The 23,510-nt window shown below is 40.7% G+C and overlaps 1 protein-coding gene across 1 annotated transcript in view; it reads right to left on the bottom strand.

The window, feature by feature from the left end:
- Nucleotides 1–10,656: 10,656 nt before the first annotated feature.
- Nucleotides 10,657–23,510, bottom strand: part of LOC145343426 (spermatogenesis-associated protein 6-like) — a 69,407-nt gene continuing 56,553 nt past the window's right edge. The window contains exons 10-13 of the mRNA XM_080189654.1: nt 22,342–22,499; nt 21,010–21,109; nt 18,202–18,278; nt 10,657–11,462 (exon numbers count right to left, since the gene is read on the bottom strand). Coding sequence (XP_080045780.1) covers nt 18,243–18,278; nt 21,010–21,109; nt 22,342–22,499 — 294 coding nt within the window. The 3' untranslated portion in view covers nt 10,657–11,462; nt 18,202–18,242. The remainder of the gene's footprint in view (nt 11,463–18,201; nt 18,279–21,009; nt 21,110–22,341; nt 22,500–23,510) is intronic.

Here is a 23,510-nt window from a genome sequence, read left to right as displayed (position 1 = left end):
ATTAACCCTTTCAGCAAGCTCGGCACAGAACTTTTGGTTTGTTGAACTAAAACTTATGTACAACATGTTGGGTATTATGAAGTTTTAAGTTTCTGAGTTGACAGATCTGTTTGAATGAATTAACCCATTCAGCTTGGACCAGAATGGGTCTTCTGTGTTTGCTTTTCTAAATAGATGACAGTGGTATCCGATAGTGCAACAACATTTCCATCATTCAGGAACTCAATTATTTTCAATGTCAGTGAATCCACTCATTAATTCTTACGAGCATTTCCTACTTGAGTTATTTTAGAACAATTCTCAGGAACTTTGGCTTTCATAGGGCAAGCTCTTTTTCCCTAAACCCTTATCGCATTATTATACTTGACCACATTTCCTTTCTTGCACCTAAGGTGGGGTGATCTGCAAATACCTTTTCACAAAAGTATTTTCTCTTTTAATGATATTGGTTTCCTTTTTCATTGACCCAAGATGACTACTGGGGATGAAAGAATTTCAGAATTTATTTGCAAACTAAATGTCATGGCACAGTCACGGGCAAAAGGTTTTGTCTTACAAAAACAATTGAAATCACTACATTATAAAAAGCCCAGAACATTACAGTGGAAGTCAGGCAAGTGCAGATCAGACAAGTCATTTGAAAACTCTCTCTTGGAAATTGTGTCCTTGCGGATCTTTTTAAGGAAAGCTGTAGTTGATAGATTGGCTGCTAACCAAGGGATTGAGACCATGCAGGGGGAGGAAAGCAAAGATGCTGCAACAAACACTCCCAACCCACCCACACAGTGTAGCACAGTGACACAGTGGTTAGCACTGCCACCTCACAGCGCCAGGATCTGGGTTCAACACCCAGCTTGGTCACTGTCTGTGTGGAGTTTTGCATGTTCTCCCTGTGTCTGCATGTGTTTCCTTCAGGCGCTCCAGTTTCCTCCCACAGTCCAAAGATGTGCAGGTTAAGTGAACTGGCTATGCTAAATTCTCACTCAGTGCACCTGAACAGGTGCCGGTTTGTGGCGATGAGGAGATTTTCACATTAACTTCCTTGCAGTGTTAATGTAAGCATACTTGTAACTAATAAATAAACTTTAAAACTTTTTCACATCTTGATGATTTGATAAGATCACCTGAAAATCCAGAAATGGATTATATCAGATGGATGAGTGACATGACTTTATGCACAGACAGGATTGTCACAGGTCAGGGCACCCTTTAAAGATAGCTGGGGCCAGCCTTGTTGGCTCTATCAGGCCCCATTCCACCAAAATGATAGTGCAAACCACACCCCAGATCCTCTGGGCACTGAGTGCCGGAGTAGTGAAAGCTCAGCTGTGCATTTGGAGAGACACATGCACCAGTTTTCAATCTGAACCTGAGAATTTGGGAAAATTGCTTCCATTAAGTAATGATTGATATATGTTTACCACTAATTAAGTAATGATTGATTGGCTAGATTGTGCAGTCTAGCTGCATTTCATCCTTGAGGATTCGTGGGTTTTATTTTAAATTATTTTTTATGTTTTTAATAATTCTTTTGCATAGCATCACTGTTAACCTCTGACACAGCTTGAGCAAAGTGTTAATGGAAGGCAGAGTGGGCAGGGAGAGACAGCTTAATGATCATTCACACTAATCACAGAAAAAACAATATATAAATGAGACAATCTAACAATTCAAGTGATAAACAAGATATGAAAGGTGAGGTGATACCTGATCAATTAAGTGGGAATGTTGGAACATGGTTAAATATGATGTGAAAGGGACTCAAAGAGGGATATAAAAAAAGAGCTGGAAGGCATTGTAGGCATAATTAGAAGACAGGGAAGCAGCAGAACAAAAAAAGCAGGAAAGAGAGGCCAATGTAGACATTGCGTGTGCTAAGACAACTCATGGAGCAAGGACTGAAAGTGATTGTTAATCACCATCTTTATTATGATTTTCATTATTGCTTAATAAATTTTACTTGATTCATTATACTCATTATTCTGCCTGTATTTGGGTCACAAACTAACGCATAATTTTTACACTAGGATGTCTTTTTTCTTCAATCTGGCAGGCACGCTGCTGTTGCAGAATACATACACACATACTGCTCAGCTTATTAGACATGTCGGTGCCATTTTAACAAGTGTAAAATGGATGTGATATCAATCAATTTCTCAGATAATGTATTTTTGGAAATTTGTATGGAATTGTAGAAAATAACGAACTCAAAGAGCTTTTCTCATGAAAATTAACATGCTGATGAGATTCTGGGTTCACTAAGTGTATGACAGATTCATGTCTGAAATATTCCTTAGCTGTTTTTAGTATATTCAAATTCAATGAGAATTATGTTTGTACTTGGTAAGTGAGGGAGATCTCACAGTAATGGTCCAGGCAGACTGAAAAATGAAAGTCGATGATGTAGCTTGAATAGAATACACTATCAAATAAAGGTTACAGAACAGAACTTTGAACCCCCTACAGACAATGATAAATTGTGTAAATAATTAATAATATAAATGATAACCCCTGGAGTAAAGCCAACTAAACAGTTATTATAACTGCTGGAAAATATTTTTTCAACTGTCATTGACCCAGGCTGGCTGCCTTTTCCCAATTTAATAAAGGTCTGGGGATTTAAATAACTTCCCAGCTTGAGTTTATTAACTGCACTGAACACAGGCAGACTTTTTTAATCTTTAAAGGGTTGGGGATTTAAATCATTTCATAGATTGATTTTGCTATATGCCTTATTCATTCTTTGTGAGCATTTATATCTCCTCTATAAATTTGTGATTCCAAAATTAGAGGATAAGAAAGTTGCTACAGCAAGAATGGGATTTATATGAACTTGGCAGTGAGTTCAAATGGTCCTCAGTCTGGGTTCCCCTGCTCTGTGAGTCATGCCCAAACCTCTTTCATCTATGAATGAAAATCGGATCTTGTGGAAATGGGAATCAGATTTGTGTCCCCTCGGCCATTTGTAATGGTCTATGGAGTCTCCATTATTTCTCAAAATCCATCTTTAGGACTTTGAAACAGCTGTTTTTGGTGAATATTAGATCCTCACATCATAACTGCCAGTCACTCCCCATGTCCTTTCCCTGTCAGTTCGGGTCTCTACGCACTCCCATGGCCTCTTGTATGTTCCATAACCACTCGTACTTTACCCATGATTCATCCATGCCAACACATGTCCCCCACTTGCTCCCATGGGTCATTTTAGTCCCCCTGTGAACCCATCCCAATGGCCCCATATACCTCTATGTCAACTTAATGCCAACTAATGCTAACCCATGCACCTCACCAACCAATCATTTCTCTTATATCCTCAATGTCAATTCACTCAATATCGACCATTGCTCAGACTCAGGTTGAAATGGGATTATGTTGGGAAGAAATAAACAAAGGTCAAAATATCTACTACAGCCTTCATTACGTGGAAAAAATATTCTCATTCATGAAAACTTGTTCAGAACTTTAAAAGATCCTCAAATTCATAATCTCTTATTAAAATAAACAAATTTATATTCATATCCCCACATCAAATACAACAAATCCCTTACTAACCATTTTGAACTGTCAACTGTGAATTTAGGTGGTTGTAGAAAGCTGCCAACCATGAATAGTAATATACTTATAGTCCTGAGAGTAATGTTAACAAACAGTTGTTGTAACTACTAGAACAAATTTGTTTTCAAGTCACTGACACAGACAAGTTGCTCTAAATTTTTAAATTGAATGGGGATTGAAATAACTTCACAGCTTGATAGCTCTGTATACCTTATCCACCTTCCATGAGCACTTACATCTCCTGCATAAATTTATGGCTCTCACGCTGCTCACCTTGCTACTGTAAAAATGGGGTCTGTTTGAACACACAATGGAATTCATATGGCCCTGCTGAGTTCGAGTTTCCCTTATCTGTGAGTTATGAAATGCCTGCTTTCCCCTAGCATGAAATTGGGATGTGTTGGAAATGGGCAGGACTTCTAAATGAAGGTCGTTTCTGTGACTTGCAAAAATCCATCTTCCAGTAACGTGATTGATCCCTTACAATTATTCTCTTCAGTTCAAAGGGATTCCGTTTAGGCCACTAAATCAATTAAAATAATTGCAATAATTTAAAAACCAATCAAGAAAAAGAAAACCTTGGAATAAATACTATTAGCCAAAAGTGGCGCTTTGCACAATAACATTTATTTTATAAATATATACAAATCCAAACTGACTGATATGAATATTTTGATTTGATTTTAAACATAAGAGTAAATTAAAACCAAAATTACAAATAATTAATAAAAGAAAGAAGCAATGATACATCTTAAATCTTGAATATTCACCTGGTTTGTCTTGTAGGTGAACATTTTTAATATGATCCTGGACTATATTAATCATGATTACAAAGCAAATGTTAAATACTTACTTGATCTCTACCATTCAAACACACATACTACTTCTGCAAGATAGTAACTTTTTGAGAGAGAACTGTAACTCTTACATAATAAACAGAATACATGAAAAACCACATAATACAATGATTTGAGAAAATGAAGTAAGTAATTAAAAGATAGTACAGCAGGGAATACTGAATCTCCACTAATTGTTTAACATTTTAGCCATGTTGAATTTTGTTAACAGCCTGTACTAGTTATTGCAAGTACAAAAAGACAAATTCTACTGTTAAAAATGCATTTCCTACCCAAATGTTGCATTCTAATGTTATATTTATATATGAATTAATAGACAAGTATAATGGGAACAAGAAAATTTAATGACAATGGCCCCAAAGTCCTGGGAGCTCTGATCTGTTGACGTATTACAAAATCAAATCCCCAGCCATCCATGGAGTTTTTCTGGGGAGATTAGCATTTGTCATGTTGGATATTAATGTCTATCAGAGGACTTGCTGTCAAACTGAGTTACTTTGGTTTTTCTGCCTCAGTTACTGCTAACATATCCTGTGCCTACTTTTGCTATTTGGAGCAAGTGAAAAATGAGCCAATGGAAAAAGGAGACAAACTTAAGAAAAGAGAGATGCTAATATTGCTGAAATTTTAAATTTTCATTTAATATTTTCCTTTGTCATTTTGAAATATTTCCTCACTATGGAAACAGAGCATTACCCCCAACATAATACTCCCCCTGGCAATAGTGCAAGAAAGGGACCATTCGACTTCAGTTCTGTTTTTATTTCAGATTCCCAACAGCTGTAGCATTTTGCTTTTTTAAATATAGAATCCCTACAGTGCAGAAGGAAGTCATATCGCCCATCAAGTCTGCACTGACCACAATCCTACCCAGCCCCATCCCTGTAGCCCATGTATTTACCCTGTTTGTTCTCCTGACAGTAAGGGGCAATTTAGCATGGCCAATCAACCTAATCCGCACATCTCTGGACTGAGGGAGGAAAGCGTGAGGAAACCCACACAGACACAGGGAGAATGTGCAGACTCCACACAGTTGGTGACCCAAGCCAGGAATTGAACCGGGATTCCTGACACTGTGAGGCAGCAGTACTAACCACTGTGCCACCGTGCTGCCTCTTATTCAGCTTCAGTGCGTGACAGGACATGCATAAATACATGGATCCAAATATACAATATTTTATGAGAAATATTGGCTAGAAGGATTAAAATATCGTGGAAAGTTTCAAAATTTGTGAAACAATTTTTTTTAAAATTTCTGCTCATGAATTTTTCTCTCATATAAATGTTTGGTATTTTTACAGTATTTGACCAGACAAATCTCCAAAACAACTTCTGATTGCTTTTGGTAACTTTCCAGGTTGATAATGACATGTTTTTCTAGGGCTGACAATGGTGCAAGACCTTCTGCTGGATTTGCAGAGAAAACAGCTAATGTTTCAATATTACATAAAGCCAGCTTCTTAAAAAAAATCTGCAAATGGCACCTAGTCCTTGTTATGCATTGCAAAGCAGGCTGGATTATGGACTGCAATCTTGCTGCACAGCTATTAGGAATAACTATAGGGGGATGGTCACTTAAAGCTAACATGAGTTCACTGCAGGGACAGGATATCCTTAATTATATAATTTAAAAATATATTATTTATAGCTTTTCATAAGTTCATAGCTTGGATTTTACCCCAACTCATGCAGGTGAGAAATTGGCATGTCTGGGTCAAGTGCCCAACTTACATTTGTTTGATCTCATGTCCCGTTAATCTTAATAGAGCTGAACATTGTGTGGGATGTAAATCGGACATCCAAATCTAACTAGGCTTGTTGTTAGTAGGTGGTCTAGTTAAGATTGAGCTTCTGTGTGGGATAAAGGAATAAAATGGTAGGGTAAATAAAATCTTAAGAGATAAAAAAATGAACATAAGAAGTAGGAGCAGGAGTAGGCCATCTAGCCCTTCGAGCCTGCCCCACCATTCAATAAGGTCATGGCTTATCTGAAGTGGCTCAGTTCCACTTTCCCGCTTTCTCCCCATAACCCTTAATCCCCTTGCCTACCAAAAACCTATCTACCCGTGACTTAAATATATTTAGCGAGGTAGCCTCCACCACTTCAACGGGCAGAGATTCACCACCCTTTGAGTGAAGAAGTTCCTCCTCAACTCCGTTCCAAACTGCGCCCCCCCCCCCACCCCCCCCTTCTTGAGGCTGTGCCCTCTAGTCCTGCTGCCCTTTCTCAGCGGGAAGAATCTACCTCTACCCTATCCAAACCCTTCATTATCTTATACGTCTCTATAAGATCCTCCCTCATCCTTCTAAACTCCAACGAGTACAGACCCAGTCGATTTAGTCTCTCTTCATAGTCCAACCCCCTCATCTCCGGTATCAGCCTAGTGAACCTCCCCTGCACTCCCTCCAAGGCCAAAATATCCTTGCGCAAGTACGGTGACCAAAACTGCACAGAGTACTCCAGCTGCGGCCTCACCAGTGCCCTGTACAGTTGCAGCAAGACCTCCCTGCTTTTATATTCTATCCCCCTCACTATAAAGGTCAGCATCCCATTCGCCTTCTTGATCACCTGCTGCACCTGCAGACTGGGTTTTTGCAACTCATGCACAAGGACCCCCAGGTCCCTCTGCACCATAGCATGCTGCAGCTTTTCACCCTTTAAATAGTAATCCCTCCTACTATTATTCCTGCCAAAGTGGATAACCTCACACTTTCTAACATTGTACTCCATCTGCCAGGTCCTTGCCCACTCGCTCAGCCTATCTAGATCCCTCTGCAGACTTTCCACACCCTCTGCACAATTCCAAAACAACCTGAAACCCAAGGTGTCCAGCCGCCCAGCGCCACTCCTACCCTGGAGCTGCCCAGCGCCACTCCTACCGTGGAGCCGCCCAGCGCCACTCCTATACCTTCTACCCATAACCCTGCACATTCATCCTTTTCAGATAACAATCCAATTCCCTTTTCAATGCCTCAACTGAATCAGTCTTGGGCAGGGCATTCAAAATCTTAACCACTTCCTGTTTCTCTTGTCTCCATTGAAAGATATCTTAAACCTTGACTCTTGAATCAGCCTCACAGGTGGAGGATGTGGTCAAGAAGGCGTATGGTGTACTGGCCTTCATTAATTGAGGGATTGAGTTTAGGAGTCGGGAGGTAATGCTGCAACTTTATAAGACCCTTGTCAGACCCCACTTGGAGTACTGTGCGCAGTTCTGGTTGCCTCACTACAGGATGTGAAAGCTATTGAGAGGGTACAGAGGAGATTTACAAGGATGTTGCCTGGATTGGGAGGCATGCCTTATGAAGTTAGATTGAGGGAGCTAGGTCTCTTCTCCCTAGAGAGACGAAAGTTGAGAGGCGACCTGATAGAGGTTTATAAAATGTTGAAAGGAATAGATGGGGTGGATTCTTGGAGGTCGTTTCCCAGGGCTGAAATGGTCGCTACGAGGGGACACAGGTTTAAGGTGCTGGGGAGCAAGTACAGAGGAGATGTTAGGGGAAAGTTTTTCACTCAGAGGGTGGTCAGCGAGTGGAATCGGCTGCTGTCGGTGGTGGTAGAGGCGAACTCGCTGGGGTCTTTTAAAAGACTTCTGGATGAGTATATGGGATTTAATGGGATTGGGAGTTATAGATAGTTCTATGGCCTGGTAGGTATGGATATGATCGGTGCAACTTGTGGGCCGAAGGGCCTGTTTGGGCTGTAGTGTTCTGTTCTGTGCCCACTCATCCTTGACCTTCCATCAGTTTTTCTCTATCTACTCTGTCTGGAACTCTCATCATTTTGAATACCTTTATCAAATCTCCTCCGAGTCTTCTCTTTGATTTACATCCCTGGAACCATTCTGATGAATCTTTCTGCATTCTCTTTCATATCTTCACATCTTTGTGGTGCCCAGAACAGAACTGAGGCCAAACCATTGCTCTGTGCAAATTTAACATAACCTCCTTGCTCTTGAACTCTATACCCCAATTAATAAAGCCTAGGATATTGTATACTTAAGACACCTTTAATGATTTTGCAGATATACGCCCAGGTTCCATTCTTCCTGTATATCCTTTGGAATTGTTGTAATCCTTTGTTTTATATTGTCTCTTCTCATTCTTCCTACAAAAATGAAGCACGTGATACTTCCCTGCATTGAATTTTGTCTACTCTTTGTCCACACATTCCACCTACTTGTCATTTTGAAGTTCTACACTAACCTCCTCACAGTTCACAATGCTTCCAAATTTTGTATCATCTGTAAATTCTGAAATTGTGCACTGTAGACCAAGATCCAAATCATAAATTACATATCAGGAAAAGCAAAGATCCCTGGAGAACTCCATTACAAACCTTCCGCCAGTCCAAAAAAACATTTATTAACCACTGTTCTATTTCTTGTCATTTGGCCAATTTCATAGCCACGTTGCTACTGTCCCCTTTATTTGAGCTAAAACTTTGCTCACAATTCTGATATATAGCCTTTTGAAAGTCCATGTACACCCCATCAACAGCATTACCCCCCGCCGCCCCATCAGCCCTCTCTGATTCTTCTACAGATAAATTGAATACTCTAAGCAACCCTGTAATGTTACATGAATCAACAGTGTCAAATACAACATGATGGCACAAGAGTAACAAAATGATGCCTTTCAGCCTGATTGCTTGCTTCAGTCATGTTCTCAAAAAAATTTACAACTTTTTTGCACATCGTGGATGCCAATACTTCAGCAAGTTACACACTTCAGCTGCAACTTACAATGAAAATTTGAGCACGACACAGTTTCCAAAGAACTTTATACATCAACCCTCTTCACACCATTGAACTTGGGTACTTTAAGCAGTATGGTGACATTGAACACCTTCCCAAGATGTTCAGTGGGAAAGACAAAAACTGTAGATTTGTTATGCCTGTTAACAAATTGTTGTTAGGGGAGGCCACAAATATAAAAATTAAGGGAAGTGCAATTCTATGCAAGTATTTGCATGTAGCAAAGTTGAGTACCAGGCTCCCATTCGACCCACAGGAAGTTGAGGCTCATTGATAGTTGCCAAGGTTTGTACAGTCAGTCCATAGTGGATCTATGGCAACCTTCTTTCAGTTTGTACAACCCAAAACTCAAAATGCTGTAACTGAGGTCCTTAAAAAATTGTACCTTGGAAAATAAATAAAAATATTTTGCCACCCACCTGGCACAAAATAGGGCAGAGAACAATTAAAATGGAGTGGAGGATTTACTCACTTGCTTCCTACTCTAGTCTGACCAACTGCAGCCTGACTGCTACTTTTTACCTGAGGTCTGACTGAGCACAGCAACATGCTGGGATCCCAATCGAGACGCAGACAAATCTAGCTCAATGTAAATCATGTGAGGCAGGAGGAGCTGGTTCAACAAGACAATCTTAAATCTTTCCTCTGCCCCAATTGAATTTTCTTTCTCGAGCCTAATGATCCACTGACATTGTACCTGGAAGCAATTTCCTGCGTCTCTAGCCACTGTCTCCATGCAGTCACACCTTGTCAATTTCAACTTCCTAACCATTTGGCTAAAACTTTATTTTCCAAGTTTTAACTTCAGGAGGACCTTCCTGTTGATCTTCCTGCCTGGGGGCAAAAATCAACTGTGATTTTGCACTAAAAACATTAAGAAGTAAAAAGACCATTAAGATTTGTTCATTTTATGAACTCTTTCACTCATGGGGCTTCTTTTGCTTTTATTTCCAATAAAGTTAAAGAAACCAAGAACAAAGACAGCCTATAGAATGAATTAAGAACATTATGGTGCTAGGTGCTCTTTTAAATTTAGTTTTGCATGATATCTGAGGCTTTTAAGAGTTCTTCTCATAATTTGTGTACAAGAACTCATCACCACAGCAGAAGAATGGCCACACTCTGGCTAATGTCCTCGACAATGGGATGAGTCAGTACTTGCAACAATATATCAATATTGGAGCTCAGTAGCACATTGCTAGCTCAGGGTTCTCAATATCCATCTGAATCACCTTTTTTTCTGCAGCCCACCATAAGCTGCTCTGACATTTTCAGCAATAAAATCTCAATACTGAACATAGTTTTTAGTAATTGCACTTGACTTATAATTTTGTTTGTATTATTTCAAATGTGCACAAGAAAATATTTAATTTTCAGTATATGATAAAATTAAATATTTGGAGAATAAAACCTTTTGATCCCTTAAAAATGTCACTTTCCTTCAATGGATGGAGAGGGAGATGGTATCCTTTAACATTATAGCCTAACTAAATTAACCTACGCAGTAATACGAAGTTAAAATATTATTGTTTGTAATTTCAAAGTTCTGCCTAGTAGTACAATATTCATAGCAAAACTAGAATTGAGATAACAGAAATTGGATAGTCAGCTTTTCAGCTAACTGCAGATGCTGTAAATTACTTAAGGAACAGGGGAAGAGATATTCTTAGCTATTGATACTGATGTGAATTAAACGAGCTACCCATACCATTCCTTTTCTGACAGACCATAAGTAAGCATGGAATGTGTGCCCTTGTGTTAAGGAGAACTGCTGAAAAAGAAAAGCTATGCATTAAACTTGGCACATTAAGTCAGCAAATCATTTAGTTAGAAAGGACTTTGTATTGAGTTGCCCCTTGAACAGTGCTGAGCTGACAATCTACTGCTGCTTTATTCTGTCGTCTTCTGTCAAGTGACATTAATCAGTAATTGGGGCTTTTGAGGACACAAATAATTTTCTTGTGTTGGCGCACCATTAAATTGTACTTCCTGAAATTGCACATTGATACAGTTTATGCTTTAATCAAAAGTAATTAATTGCAGCAAACCAAAAATCCATTTAAGAATTCATTTGATAAAAAAGCAAGTCAGTCAGCTACAATATGGTGCACCAGTGCACTGCAATGGTCTTTATGTTATTAACACCAGCTATGTCTGAATAATTAAGTTAAATAACAACTGATAAGAGAATTACATTACACATCGTTGAGACATTTATTCTTGCTTTATTTTCCAAGTTTTGTAGCACCAGTAGAATCCAGGAAGGTCTCATTAGTAGTTTGTCCAAAACATGCTGTTAAAAGGATTAAGTACTAAGTTTAATATCAAATGATGATGCTCAAGATTTTAAAAAAACAAATGCATATAACTATTTCACTTGCATTATGAAGTCAGTTTGCTTATCTGTAAAATTTGACTTGGTGGAACTCATTACAGTTGAAGATGTATACAAACTCCACCTGAAGAATACCCAAGCAGCAAAGAGCATCCTACAAAAGGTCATGATTAAAATAATAATCCTAGAAACAACTGACACAACAAGTAGCTAATCTTGTACGATAAGAATGAGTTTCTTTCTTGGGTAGAATTATTTACTTACTGTTTTCTATGTGCAGCTTTGACATACAGGGCACGATTTACCCGAATTGGTTCTAAGAGTTGCCACCAGCTGGAAAATCAGAGTTTCCTGCTGGTGTTAGCAGTGCTGAACAGGCCCTACAACCAATATAAATGGGCCAGCTCTCCCTCGTGAGAATCAAGCTGATCTTCCAACGTCACTGGTACCTGATTAGCTGGAGTCTGGGAATCACCCATTATCCCTTTACAAGCGAGAGCAGCATATAAGCACTCCCTTCAGCACCTGTTCTCATTTCAGCCAGCAACAGAACTGCAAGAAGAGCTGCCCAAAGACTCCTGGATGCAGATGTAGACTCGATGCTGTGGAGGAGAGGAGTGTCACCCTCTGTCCAAGGGTTGTATCAGGAGCCTGAGATACGGTGGCAGAGGTAGTCAGTTCCAGCAGCATCACCAGGAGGACCGGACTTCAATGCTGGAAGAAGATGAGTGACCTCCCCCAAGCTGCAAGGATGCCTATCCCAACATTGGTCCCATCCCTAACCTCTGGCATCTCACCCTAAACTCTTACAACCATCAAGCACTACCAGCATTTCCCTCACAATCCACCTTCCCTTCCCAAGCAATCCCCATCACAAACCCTGGTAGGCTAAGTGCAGTGCCGACATATGCCATCTGCTTTAATCATCTGCATACTTGCTAGACCACTATCTCACAATGTCCTCGTTTGCCTCAGTGTGGAGATGCTGGCGTTGGACTGGGGTAAGCACAGTAAGTAGTCTCACAATACCAGGTTAAAGTCCAACAGGTTTATCTGGAGCAAAGCCACAAGTTTTCAGAGCTGTTCCTTCATTAGGTGAGCAGGAACCGTGTTCACAAACAGGGCACATAAAGATACAAACTCAATTTATAAGATAAGCTTGGTTTAGTCACAGAGGACAATGGCTGAGGGCTTTGGCACCATGGTTCAAACAATGGTGGACCAGATGACATTGAGGCTTTTGGAGAGCATTCCAGTTGCTCTTCTGTCCCATACAGTCACCTGGGAGCCCCCATGCACCTTGAGAGAGGAGAAGGCACTGGAGCCCATCCTGGAGTCTTCAACCAGAGAGACTCTGGCAGTCTCCAGTGTTTCTGACACCAGCACATCTCATAGGCAGCACCAGAACAGGGTGGCATAGCATCACCTGTGACACCTGCAAGTCAGCCAGGTCCTCCAAAGGATGCTTGTCAAGTCATCACAAGCCACAAGCAATCTGGGAGAACACCGAGAAGGAATGGGAGGCCGCAGAGGGTTAGGAAAATGCAGGACAACTGAGTTGGCATAGGTTCAATCACACAGCTTTGCTCAGGAGAAGTGACCATTAAATGTAAAGTATCATAATTGAGCAATTTTGACAACCAGACCGACTTGGTTCTCATTCTCATTGCTTTCCCTCAGCTGTGACAGGGTGGTGGGGAGGTGGGGGTGGGGCTGGGGGAGGGGTGTTTCTGCCTGAATGCCTGACTTTGATCTTTGCACAGACCCTGCAAACTCACTCAGGAGTGGGAGGCCATAAGGGCACCAGTCTGATATATCCTCAAACAGTAGCATCACCATTCTATGAGGCTGAATCTTACTCCCTCTCCCTGCGCCCCTATAGTGTGGCACAGAACAAAGTGCCCCCAACGCACACTCAGGAATGAGCTGGGAGGTCAGTGCTCCACCACTAGAAAGACAGGAGTCAGACTTCCTCAGAATTTGAGGAGCACTACGGGTTTTCTCACAGTTGGCAAGGTTTTTTGTTTTTGTTTTTTGTTTCTGTCTTCACGGAGGAGGACGTGAATAATTTGCCGGGTGTTAGCGATGGAAAGGTGGTAGGACTGGAGGGTCTTAATGACATTACTGTTACTAGAGAGGCGGTGCTCGACAGACTGGAGGGGCTGATTGTGGACAAGTCCCCAGGACCGGATGGAATGCATCCAAGGGTTCTGAAAGAAATGGCGGAGGTGATAGTGGATGCCTTGGTGGTTATTTTCCAGACGTCGCTGGATTCCGGGGAAGTGCCGGATGATTGGAAAACGGCTAATGTTACGCCGTTGTTTAAGAAGGGTGCCAGGCAAAAGGCGGGGAATTATAGGCCGGTTAGTTTAACGTCTGTGGTAGGTAAAATGTTAGAATCTGTCATTAAGGAGGAAATTGCGAGGCATCTTGAAGGGAATTGCTTGATAGAGCAGACGCAGCACTGTTTCATTAAAGGGAAGTCGTGTCTGACAAATTTACTGGAGGTCTATGAGGATGTGTCCAGGGCGGTGGACAGAGGAGAGCCGGTGGATGTGATCTTTCTAGATTTTCAGAAGGCATTTGACAAAGTACCTCACAAGAGGTTATTGCAGAAGGTCGAGGGACATGGAGTTGGGGGTAGGGTGTTAGCGTGGATAGAGGATTGGTTGTCAAATAGGAGGCAGAGAGTGGGGATCAACGGGTGCTATTCGGATTGGCGGATGGTGACTAGTGGAGTGCCCCAGGGGTCGGTGCTGGGGCCTCAGCTTTTTACCATTTATATAGATGATCTGGAGGAGGGAACCGAGTGTAGGGTGTCGAAATTTGCTGATGACACCAAGATTGGGGGAATGGCAAATTGTGCGGAGGGTGTGGAGAGTCTGCAGAAGGATCTAGATAGGCTGGGCGAATGGGCCAGGAAATGGCAAATGGAATTTAATGTTGGCAAGTGTGAGGTGGTCCACTTTGGTAGGAAGAATGGTAGGAAGGACTATTACTTACGGGGCGAAAAACTGCAGCAGGCGACGGTGCAGAGAGACCTCGGGGTCCTTGTGCATGAGTCGCAAAAACCCAGCTTGCAGGTGCAGCAGGTGGTCAGGAAGGCGAATGGGATGCTGGCCTTCATAGCGAGGGGTATTGAATATAAAAGTAGGGAGGTCTTGCTGCAGCTGTATAGGGCATTGGTGAGGCCGCAGCTGGAGTACTGTGTGCAGTTTTGGGCGCCACACCTGCACAAAGATATTTTGGCCTTGGAGGGAGTGCAGAGGAGGTTTACTAGGCTGATACCGGAGTTGAGGGGGTTGAGCTATGAGGAGAGGCTGAATAAACTGGGCTTGTACTCGTTAGAGTTTAGAAGAATGAGGGGAGATCTCATTGAGACGTATAAGATGATGAATGGGATGGATAGGATAGAGGTGGAGAGACTCTTGCCGCTCAAAAAAGTCAGTAGGACTAGGGGGCACAGCCTCAAGATAAAAGGGGGGCGGTTTAGAACGGAGTTGAGGAGGAACTTCTTCACTCAAAGGGTGGTGAATCTCTGGAATTCTCTGCCCGTTGAAGTGGTGGAGGCTGCTTCGCTAAATATTTTTAAGACGCGGGTTGATGGGTTTTTGATAAGAGAGGGGATTAAGGGTTATGGGGAGAAAGCGGGAAAGTGGAACTGAGCAGCGACAGATCAGCCATGATCTTATTGAATGGCGGGGCAGGCTCGAAGGGCTAGATGGCCTACTCCTGCTCCTATTTCTTATGTTCTTATGTTCTTATGTTATTTTAGGGCTATCAGTCTTGAAGTCAAGAGTGATCATCTGTCCTGAGACATTTATGCAAATTTTGACTCAGGCACATTGTACTTGAGTTAAATCAGGAGACTCCAGTATCGAGAATACTGATTTATCTATCTTGCGTGTCAGTATTCAGCCCCTTTACTGTAGGTAGGAACTGTTCAGCAGTGAAGAACTGAACTGTGTGTGAGGTGGTGATTCAGGCTTTGTAGGAGAGGTGTTGAAGATGAACAAGTGAAAAATGCCCTGGCAGTATGCCTAGTTAAGGTGTTAATGTTTATAGAAAGAAGTAATTTGGAGATTTGAGCTGACTGTATTCTGGAAAACAATTAAGTACTCAATAGGCATTGTTATAAAAATTGATATGTGCATTTTACATGCTTTTCATGAGTAAAAATGGTACATTGTATACCAATTTCTTGGCATGAAGTCCTGCTCCTGGTTTTGTATGGCAGCTCATGCTTTTAGTCCCTGCGTCATTGCTTGAAAGTCAAATGAACCAAATCTAATAAACAAAGAATGGGTACAGTTTCAGGACATTCTGTCACTCAATGGGCACTCTGTGCAAGTTGACACCTAAAACAAAAGTCCTCAAAGGGTCTTCTGTGGGCAATAGAAGAAACATAGTATCTTTGCCTTAGCAAAGTATTAAATTCTTCCTGAATGTGGAACCAGGGGAAGCAGGACGACTCTCCATGGTTCCATGTTAAACTTGTCATCGCTGTGACGTACTTCCACTCAGCACTCTCACCATCTGCTCCCCAGAACTCAAATTTATGTGACTTCAGCTGATGCCCAAGTTGGCCAATTTTATATCCCTGTGATGGGAACTATCTCTGAGGCATGCCTATTGTTCACAGCATGCAAGTCCCTTTTTGATAATGCAAGAGGACCAATATTGTGTGGTCCTCCTGTTCATCAGCTTGGTTGTTTCCTCTGTTTGCTTCACACCCCAATAAGTGCACAAAATGGATTCCTAAGCTTTTGTTCAATGTAGACAATCTTCAGAAATTGAGGAGCAGTGTCCGTTTGCATTTTTTAAGAGAGATCTAAAAAAAATCAGATATGCACTGGCTGATTGGTGTAGGTTGATGACAGTCATGATGTAGAGTAAGCCCATTGGTCAGAGGGATGAAGAGCTATACCACCACTGGGCACAGACAGAAGGACAGGTAGATGTCTTCCATCCTCCAGCAACTGCAGTTGACAGGGTGGGTAGATGACTGGTGTCTAATCCTTTATCATTTATGACTGAGAGGGTAGGAAGATATCGAATGTCCAACTTTCCATCATCTTCAGAATGAGATGTTAAACCAAGATAATCTTTCAGGTGGACATTAAGTTTATGTGTCTATTTGAAGCAGTGCAAAAAATGACTGATATAGTTGACAATAGCTATCCATCAACCAGTGTCACTACAACTGATTATTTGGCCATTAACCTCATTGCCCTTTGTCAATCCTTGTTGTTTCCCTCCACTAGAACACTTTCTGTTATATATCAGCTGCAAAGCCCTTTGCAGTGTCCTGGAGTTTTGGAAGTTGCCAGACAAATACAAGCTTTTTTTTTCTTATTAACAATGTTTTGTGATAAATGGGTTAATTATCATGTTTTTATGTTTGTGACAGATACCACATGATTGAATTCAGAATATCAACAACAAAGTGTATTTATGGAGTTAACATAGAAAAATATCTCAAAGTATTTCAGAGGCATAATGAGATGGACACCGAGGAAAAGGAGATAGTGTATTCAGAAGCATGACCTAACGTTTAGTCAACAGGGCGGGCTTTAAGGAGTAATTTAAGAGATAGGGAGGAGGAGGGGCGTAAAGAGGGAATTTCAGAGTAAGGGCAAAGCAGATGGAGACACAGTCACCAATAGTGAGGTAACAGAATACAGAATACCTAACGGTTGTCGTCAGAAGAAGTGAAATTTTGGAAAGAGTACTGTATGACTGCAAGAAGTTAGAGAGATATGGAAAACAATGTTATGGAGAGAAGTAAATGCAAAGATGAGAATCAAATGTGGGGGATTGGAACCAAAGCAGGTCAATGAGCACAGAAATGATGAGCAAGCAGGGTTTGGTGTAGGATCAAATATGAACTTCAGTGTTTTGGATGAGCCAATATTAATGTAAGTGAAGGTTAGGAAACTGGCCAGGAATAATCACTGGGACATGACAAAGATGTGCATCAACACTGATGTTATTATCCTGCACTAATAAACAGACACTAAATAGTCTGAATCAGTAATGGTATAAGATCCTTACAATGAGACAGAGAACCCAACTGCAGCAACTATCAACTCTGCCATATATTTGTGAGTGAATAGTTATGAAGTATTAGGGTAAGTGTTCATCTTGAATATCTGGCTGAGTAGATCACCTACCTCTTCAATTTTGAAACCATGCGTTTCATTAAATTTTCCACTGTAAGACTTTCTGACCTTGCAATCGAACACAAAAAGATTCATGTTGGTCTTTTCATTTCGCAGAATCACTTTTTGAGTTTCCTATTTTTTCTTTTGTGCCAAATGTTGCCACCTTCTGGACAATGGTCTCCTCTCAACTGCTCCCTAAAGCAGGACTTCAGATTTTTCTGTAGCATTTATCTGCATTTTCCTAATCAGCTGTGAAGTTCTTAGTCAGTGCATAGTCAGTGCACTACTTTATAATGTTATTTTCTTGCTAAGATACTAAGCTGTAAATATTTTAGCTGTGCGATCCAGCAGCTTGGTTTATTGTTTTAATTAAGATGCCATAATTTGAAATTTGTAGTTTGGGCAATATGTGAAGGCAGTTAATGCCTTAATACCATGAGCTGGGATATTGTGCAAGGCAATTTCAATCAATTTATTTACTTCTGATTCCATAAATATGACACATTAGATTATAAATATTGTAATAAACATACCTGTCCTGATTAGAAAATGTTGCATTTTCTCTCATTGAGTCTTATAAGCATGGCGAACAGTTGAAACTACAATTCCTCTAAGGGATAGATAAATTTCACAATCATTAGCAGTGTTAAAAATTTTCTTTCCTTGATTCCTTACAATTACTATGCAACAGTCAAAACATTACTTCCCATTATTACAGGTTTTATTATTGCATTATCAACGCTCATATGTAGGAGCATTTTTATTTTTCAGAGGCAAGAATCAACATGAATTTGATGAGAAAATTTTATGTACCTTAACTCACGAAAGTGAAGCTCGCTGAGAATTAATCAACTAATAGATGGAATGGTCTTAAAATTTTCATGTGTGTTTTCCAATCATTCCATGGTTTAAGCCCTCCAAATTTCCATAATCTCTTCCAACCCTCTAATCCTCCAAGATAGTTGTACTCATCTATTTCTGGCCTCCTGAGCATCTCTAATTTTAATCACTATTTGCCTCCCCTCTAATTTTAAGAATTTGCTGTATCTCTATATTAATTGACCATTTAACTTGCTATCAGAAGTTACAGTTGCAACTTAAGAGGGTAAAATACATTTTTAACAATGGAATTATTCTTAATGCAATGCCAATCAACTCTCTTTTACAGAAAAGTAACAAACTGAACACAATCTCAATTCTGTGTTTTATATTGTTGTTCGAAATTTTAAAAATGTCATTTCTCTTTACTGTTCTTTCTATACTTAATTCTATACCTAATTTGACTATTTCATCCATTCTGATCCACTCGTCTTTTCCATTATTCCTGTGCTTTTTTTTGTAGTGGTGATGGGGTGTTACAGTTCATTCAGGAAGCCTGATTTGCATTTTTACATGTATTTTGGAGCCATGGATAGAGATGATAGAGGCTCTAACATGGCTGACAAGAAATATCTCCTTCTTTTATGTCCTGCCATTGGCATCTGTTGGAAGATTTAAAGGTTGATTCTCATTGACACAGTGACACAATGGTTAGCAATGGGGCTTCACAGCACCAGGGAACCCTGGGTTCGATTTAGGTCTTGGTTTACTTATGAATGTTCCTTTCTTGGTCATCAAATCCTGGTGTGGGAATTGAACCCAGGGTTTCTATTTCAGAACAGGGGTATTATCCACCATTCCCAACAAGACCTCCTACCTTTTTTGTAGTCTAGGGTTCATATTACATAATCATTTACTCCTCATACACAAATGATTTTGTTATTATAAATTAGAAATAGCTCAATGCTGTAACATTAGGGATTGTTTACTCCCTGCAGCTACTCCTGAATGGTAACCCTGAATTCTATATTTCTTTACATAGTACGTTTGAGGCTTCAGGTAAACATATTAGGAATCCTGAAAGCCCTTCGCTTGTTGATTGCAACTCCTTGTTTTCCTTCTTGGGGTTCATGTGTTCATTAAGATGCAAAATAGGCAACTAGATAATTGTCCACTTCAGTGCATTAAATGTTCCAAGGATAGGAACAACAGGGTGGAACAGCAAAATATCTTACAGCATCACTCCATTTTACAGACTATTTGCCAAATGCTGATTCCTGTTGGTGGAATTCTCCCATCTTAGGACTAAGTCCCACAAGTGGGGTGTGTGTGTGTTTAATGTGGATTGTGGAATGTTTCCCACCACAGAGGCCTAAAAAAAGTTTAGCTACCACTGGTGACTAAACACGTCAAATCTTCTGGACCTGACCTGATTAATTATGCAATTGGCTGTTTTGTGCTGTACTCGGTAGTGGGTCAGGCCTGATGGTGCATAGTCCACTGTCCTATCTAGCAGCCATATCAAAAAGGTACCCAACATCACTGACCCACTATTGGAGATAGAAAGTGGACCTCCTGAAAATGAAACTGGCTCTTTGGGGACACTGAGGCTAGAATGTGCATCTCTGAGAAAGAAGATGGATCTCCAGAAACATTCTCAGGCTGGAAGATAGATCCCCTCCAGGATATTGAATCTGGAAGATCCAACTGATGATGCTTCCCCCAACCCACTGCTGTGGTGTTCCAGAGTTGCAGGCAGCCCCCTTCCTGGACTCTGAAGGTAGCCCTAGGCATTGTTCAGGTGAGTCGCGACATCTGCATGCTCCATTGTTTCAACATGTTTCACAGCGGCTGGCAATGCAGAGAATCGGGCATGTGTTGGACCATTGTCTGCATCATATTAGCTAGATGCAAATGAGTTTCACACCGGTCTTCAGTGGCTTTCCTGATGCATCATGGCAGGCACAGGCAGAAGTTCCTATTGTAAATTCATGCTGATTTTTGGACCTCCTACCGAATTTTGCCACCAGCTCCCCCCAACTCCTCCCACCAAACCTTCAGCCATTCCCCACCCTCCCAGCCATCACTGAAGTGCTGACAGGGGCTTAGGAGAATGCTGCCCGAAGAGTTTGATGGTTAAATCAAAAGAAAATATTGTGCACTGATCTAATGCTTTCAAGAAATTAACTGAAATTGTCCACCTTAAATCCATTTACTGTAATGCTTATTCATCACATATCTATTTCTGCATTCTTTGATATAAATGTTGCTTTAGGATTAAGACTATGTTCCAAGGAGGAATCATTCAACTGAAATGTTAATTCTGAATCACTCCCCACAGATGCTCCCAGACCTACTGAGTTTTTCCAGCACCTTGTGTTTTTATTTAAAGTACAGCATAGGCTTGGAGGGCCAAAGGGCCTGTTCCTGTGCTGTACTTTTCTTTGTTCTCTGTTGTAGGATGTTTTAAAATACAGTTATATTTCGTTTATTGACATTCATAGCCAACTACAGATATTTACCGCTGAAGCCTTTTCCTGTGCATCAATACTTGCCAGTAGCTTTTGGACTCTCTCATGTATTCTATCCCAAGCAGGGTGGCTCACTGGATCAAAATAATACCTATTTAACAAACAAAATACTTTTAATACAGAGACACATTTGCAAGCCTCATCATGATTTGTCTACTTCATGATCATTAAATGAGTGGAGATATCTTGAAAAATCTTTCTTAGGTTTGTCCTTGCAAGATTTACTTAAGTTACTTCAGAATTTAATTGTAGGGTCATTTCCTCCTCCCGTGCTCCCAATGCAGAGCTATGCTCAGACAGACCATCAGCTTCCCAGTTGCCATGTTTGAAGTCGGGAGCCCTCAAAATCCAGAGTGACTTGCCCGCTACGTTCCTGCCCGCCCCTGATTACCCATTTTACAGGGGGCATCTCCATCCTCCATGTTGACTGCCATTGGTAAATGTATAACCAATGTGAAAACATTTGATGTCGTCTGTTTGGATTTTACTCCCCCATCTGCCTTTGAATCTTTTCCAAACTTCTATATATAATTCAGTCCCCTGTGCCCTTGTATAAGTCCCTCTGAACAAACTAAAAGCTTCACGCCTTTTAAAAATATTCTGCATCTCTATTCTTACTACCTCACACTTCTCCCCATTATCTCCCTTTAGCCACCTGTATGTTCATTCATTTAACTTGTTTGGCTCTCTTTCCAGCCTCTTTGTGTCCTCTTCACAACTTACATTCCCACCTAGGTTTGTATAGTCAGCATTCAATACACGCCTCTCAGTCTCTCCAGCTAAGTCATAAATATAAACAATTAAAATCTGATTCCCCAGCACTATTATTATTCTCATTGTCCGCATAAGATTCCTGTTCTAACCTACAATTATTCCTGATGAATTTAAAAATGTCGCCCTCATTTTAAATCCATTCACGTTCTCACCTCACCCTATGTCTACAGACTCATCCAGATGTTTACACTCTTTATAGTCCCTAAACCTAACTTGTTGTGCATTTCCTTTGCCCCAGCATTTAGGGCACAAACTCTGCTTCCCTCAGCTCAGCTCAATGGAAAATCCCTCCCTAAAACATCTTTCCCTCAATACTTCTCTTCCTCTATTAATACCCATTGCCCATTTCTTTATTCTTAGGGTCCATTTTATATCATTTCTCCCCTATTGTAAAACTATAATGTTTTAGATGTTAGAGGCATCTATAGATGCAGATTGATGTTGTGCATGAAACAATCTGTACAAGGATATTATGCTTTATAATTTTTACCCAAAAAGCTGGTCTTTTATCTGCAAAAAGAACAATGCAGTTATTAGTGCTTTCATTACCTGTTGGGCTGACATGATGATTTTTTCCTTGAACAAACAGAAGTTGAGCAGGGATCACTTGGATTATCACACACAGTGGAACTCAGTGGATAACTAATAAGTTCGTCTGCTTCACTGGACAGTTCATCCCATGTAACTGGTTCTCTGACACTCAGATTCTAGGATCCAAACAGGTAAAAGTATTAGTTCATTTGAAAATTAAACATCAATGCTGTCAGAAAATGTTTATCCCTATCACTTGGTTTGTGTAGATTAAGTTGATGCAAAATTCCTTTTCTAAATTGAATTGGAAAAATTACTAAAAGTGTAAATGAGGATTAAATTTTTCCCCATTCTTAGTGTAGTTAAAGAGATGAAACCTGCAAATGCAGTGCAAGCCCCTGATGATTTCTATTTCTGACTGTATAAATGTTAAGTAAGAAACCCAATGAAAAGGGCAGCACAGTGGCACAGTGGTTGGCACTGCTGCCTCACAGCACCAGAGACATGGATTCAGTTATGGCCTTGGGTCATTGTCTGTGTGGAGTTTGCATATTCTCCCGTGTTTGCATGGGTTTCCTCCAGATGCTCCAGTTTCCTTCCACAGTCCAAAGATTGGCTATGCTGCATTGCCCCTTGGTGTCCCACGATGTGTAGGTTAGGGGGATTAGTGGAGTTACAGGGGATTGGGTCTGGGTAAGATGTTCTATCGGAGAGTCAGTACAGGCATGATGGGCCAAATGGTCTCCTTCTACACAATAGGGATTCTATGATTCTATGAAAACTGGGAAATTCTACTGTACTGAAACTGGAAACAGGCATGAACAGAATCTAATTTTGCCCAGCCAATCCAGTGTGAGCATTCCTTGTCAGAATTTCTAAGGTTAGTCTAATTTAAATATTTGGAGCAAGCTTCAGGCATTCAACAACACTACTGGCAAATGGTTTTACCATTAGTGGAGAGAAACTCGTATTTTACTCCAGGAATTAATGACCTCCAGCAGCTCAGAGAGACATACAAGAGCATAAGAACTAAGAGCAGGAGTAGCCCCTTGAGCCTGCTCTGCCATTCAACACAATAGTGTCAGATCTCACCTCAATCTCATCTCTACCTTCCTGCTCACTCCTATAAACCTTCATCTCATTATTTATTTAAAAAACTATCTATTTCCTCCTTAAACTGGTTTCGT

The sequence above is a fragment of the Carcharhinus amblyrhynchos genome, chromosome 5, assembly GCF_965287045.1.
Source record: "Carcharhinus amblyrhynchos chromosome 5, sCarAmb.v2.hapA, whole genome shotgun sequence".
NCBI classification, from domain to species: Eukaryota; Metazoa; Chordata; class Chondrichthyes; order Carcharhiniformes; family Carcharhinidae; genus Carcharhinus; species Carcharhinus amblyrhynchos.
Note: the sequence above shows the minus strand (reverse complement) of the source record. Positions and strands in the feature narration are given on the sequence as shown.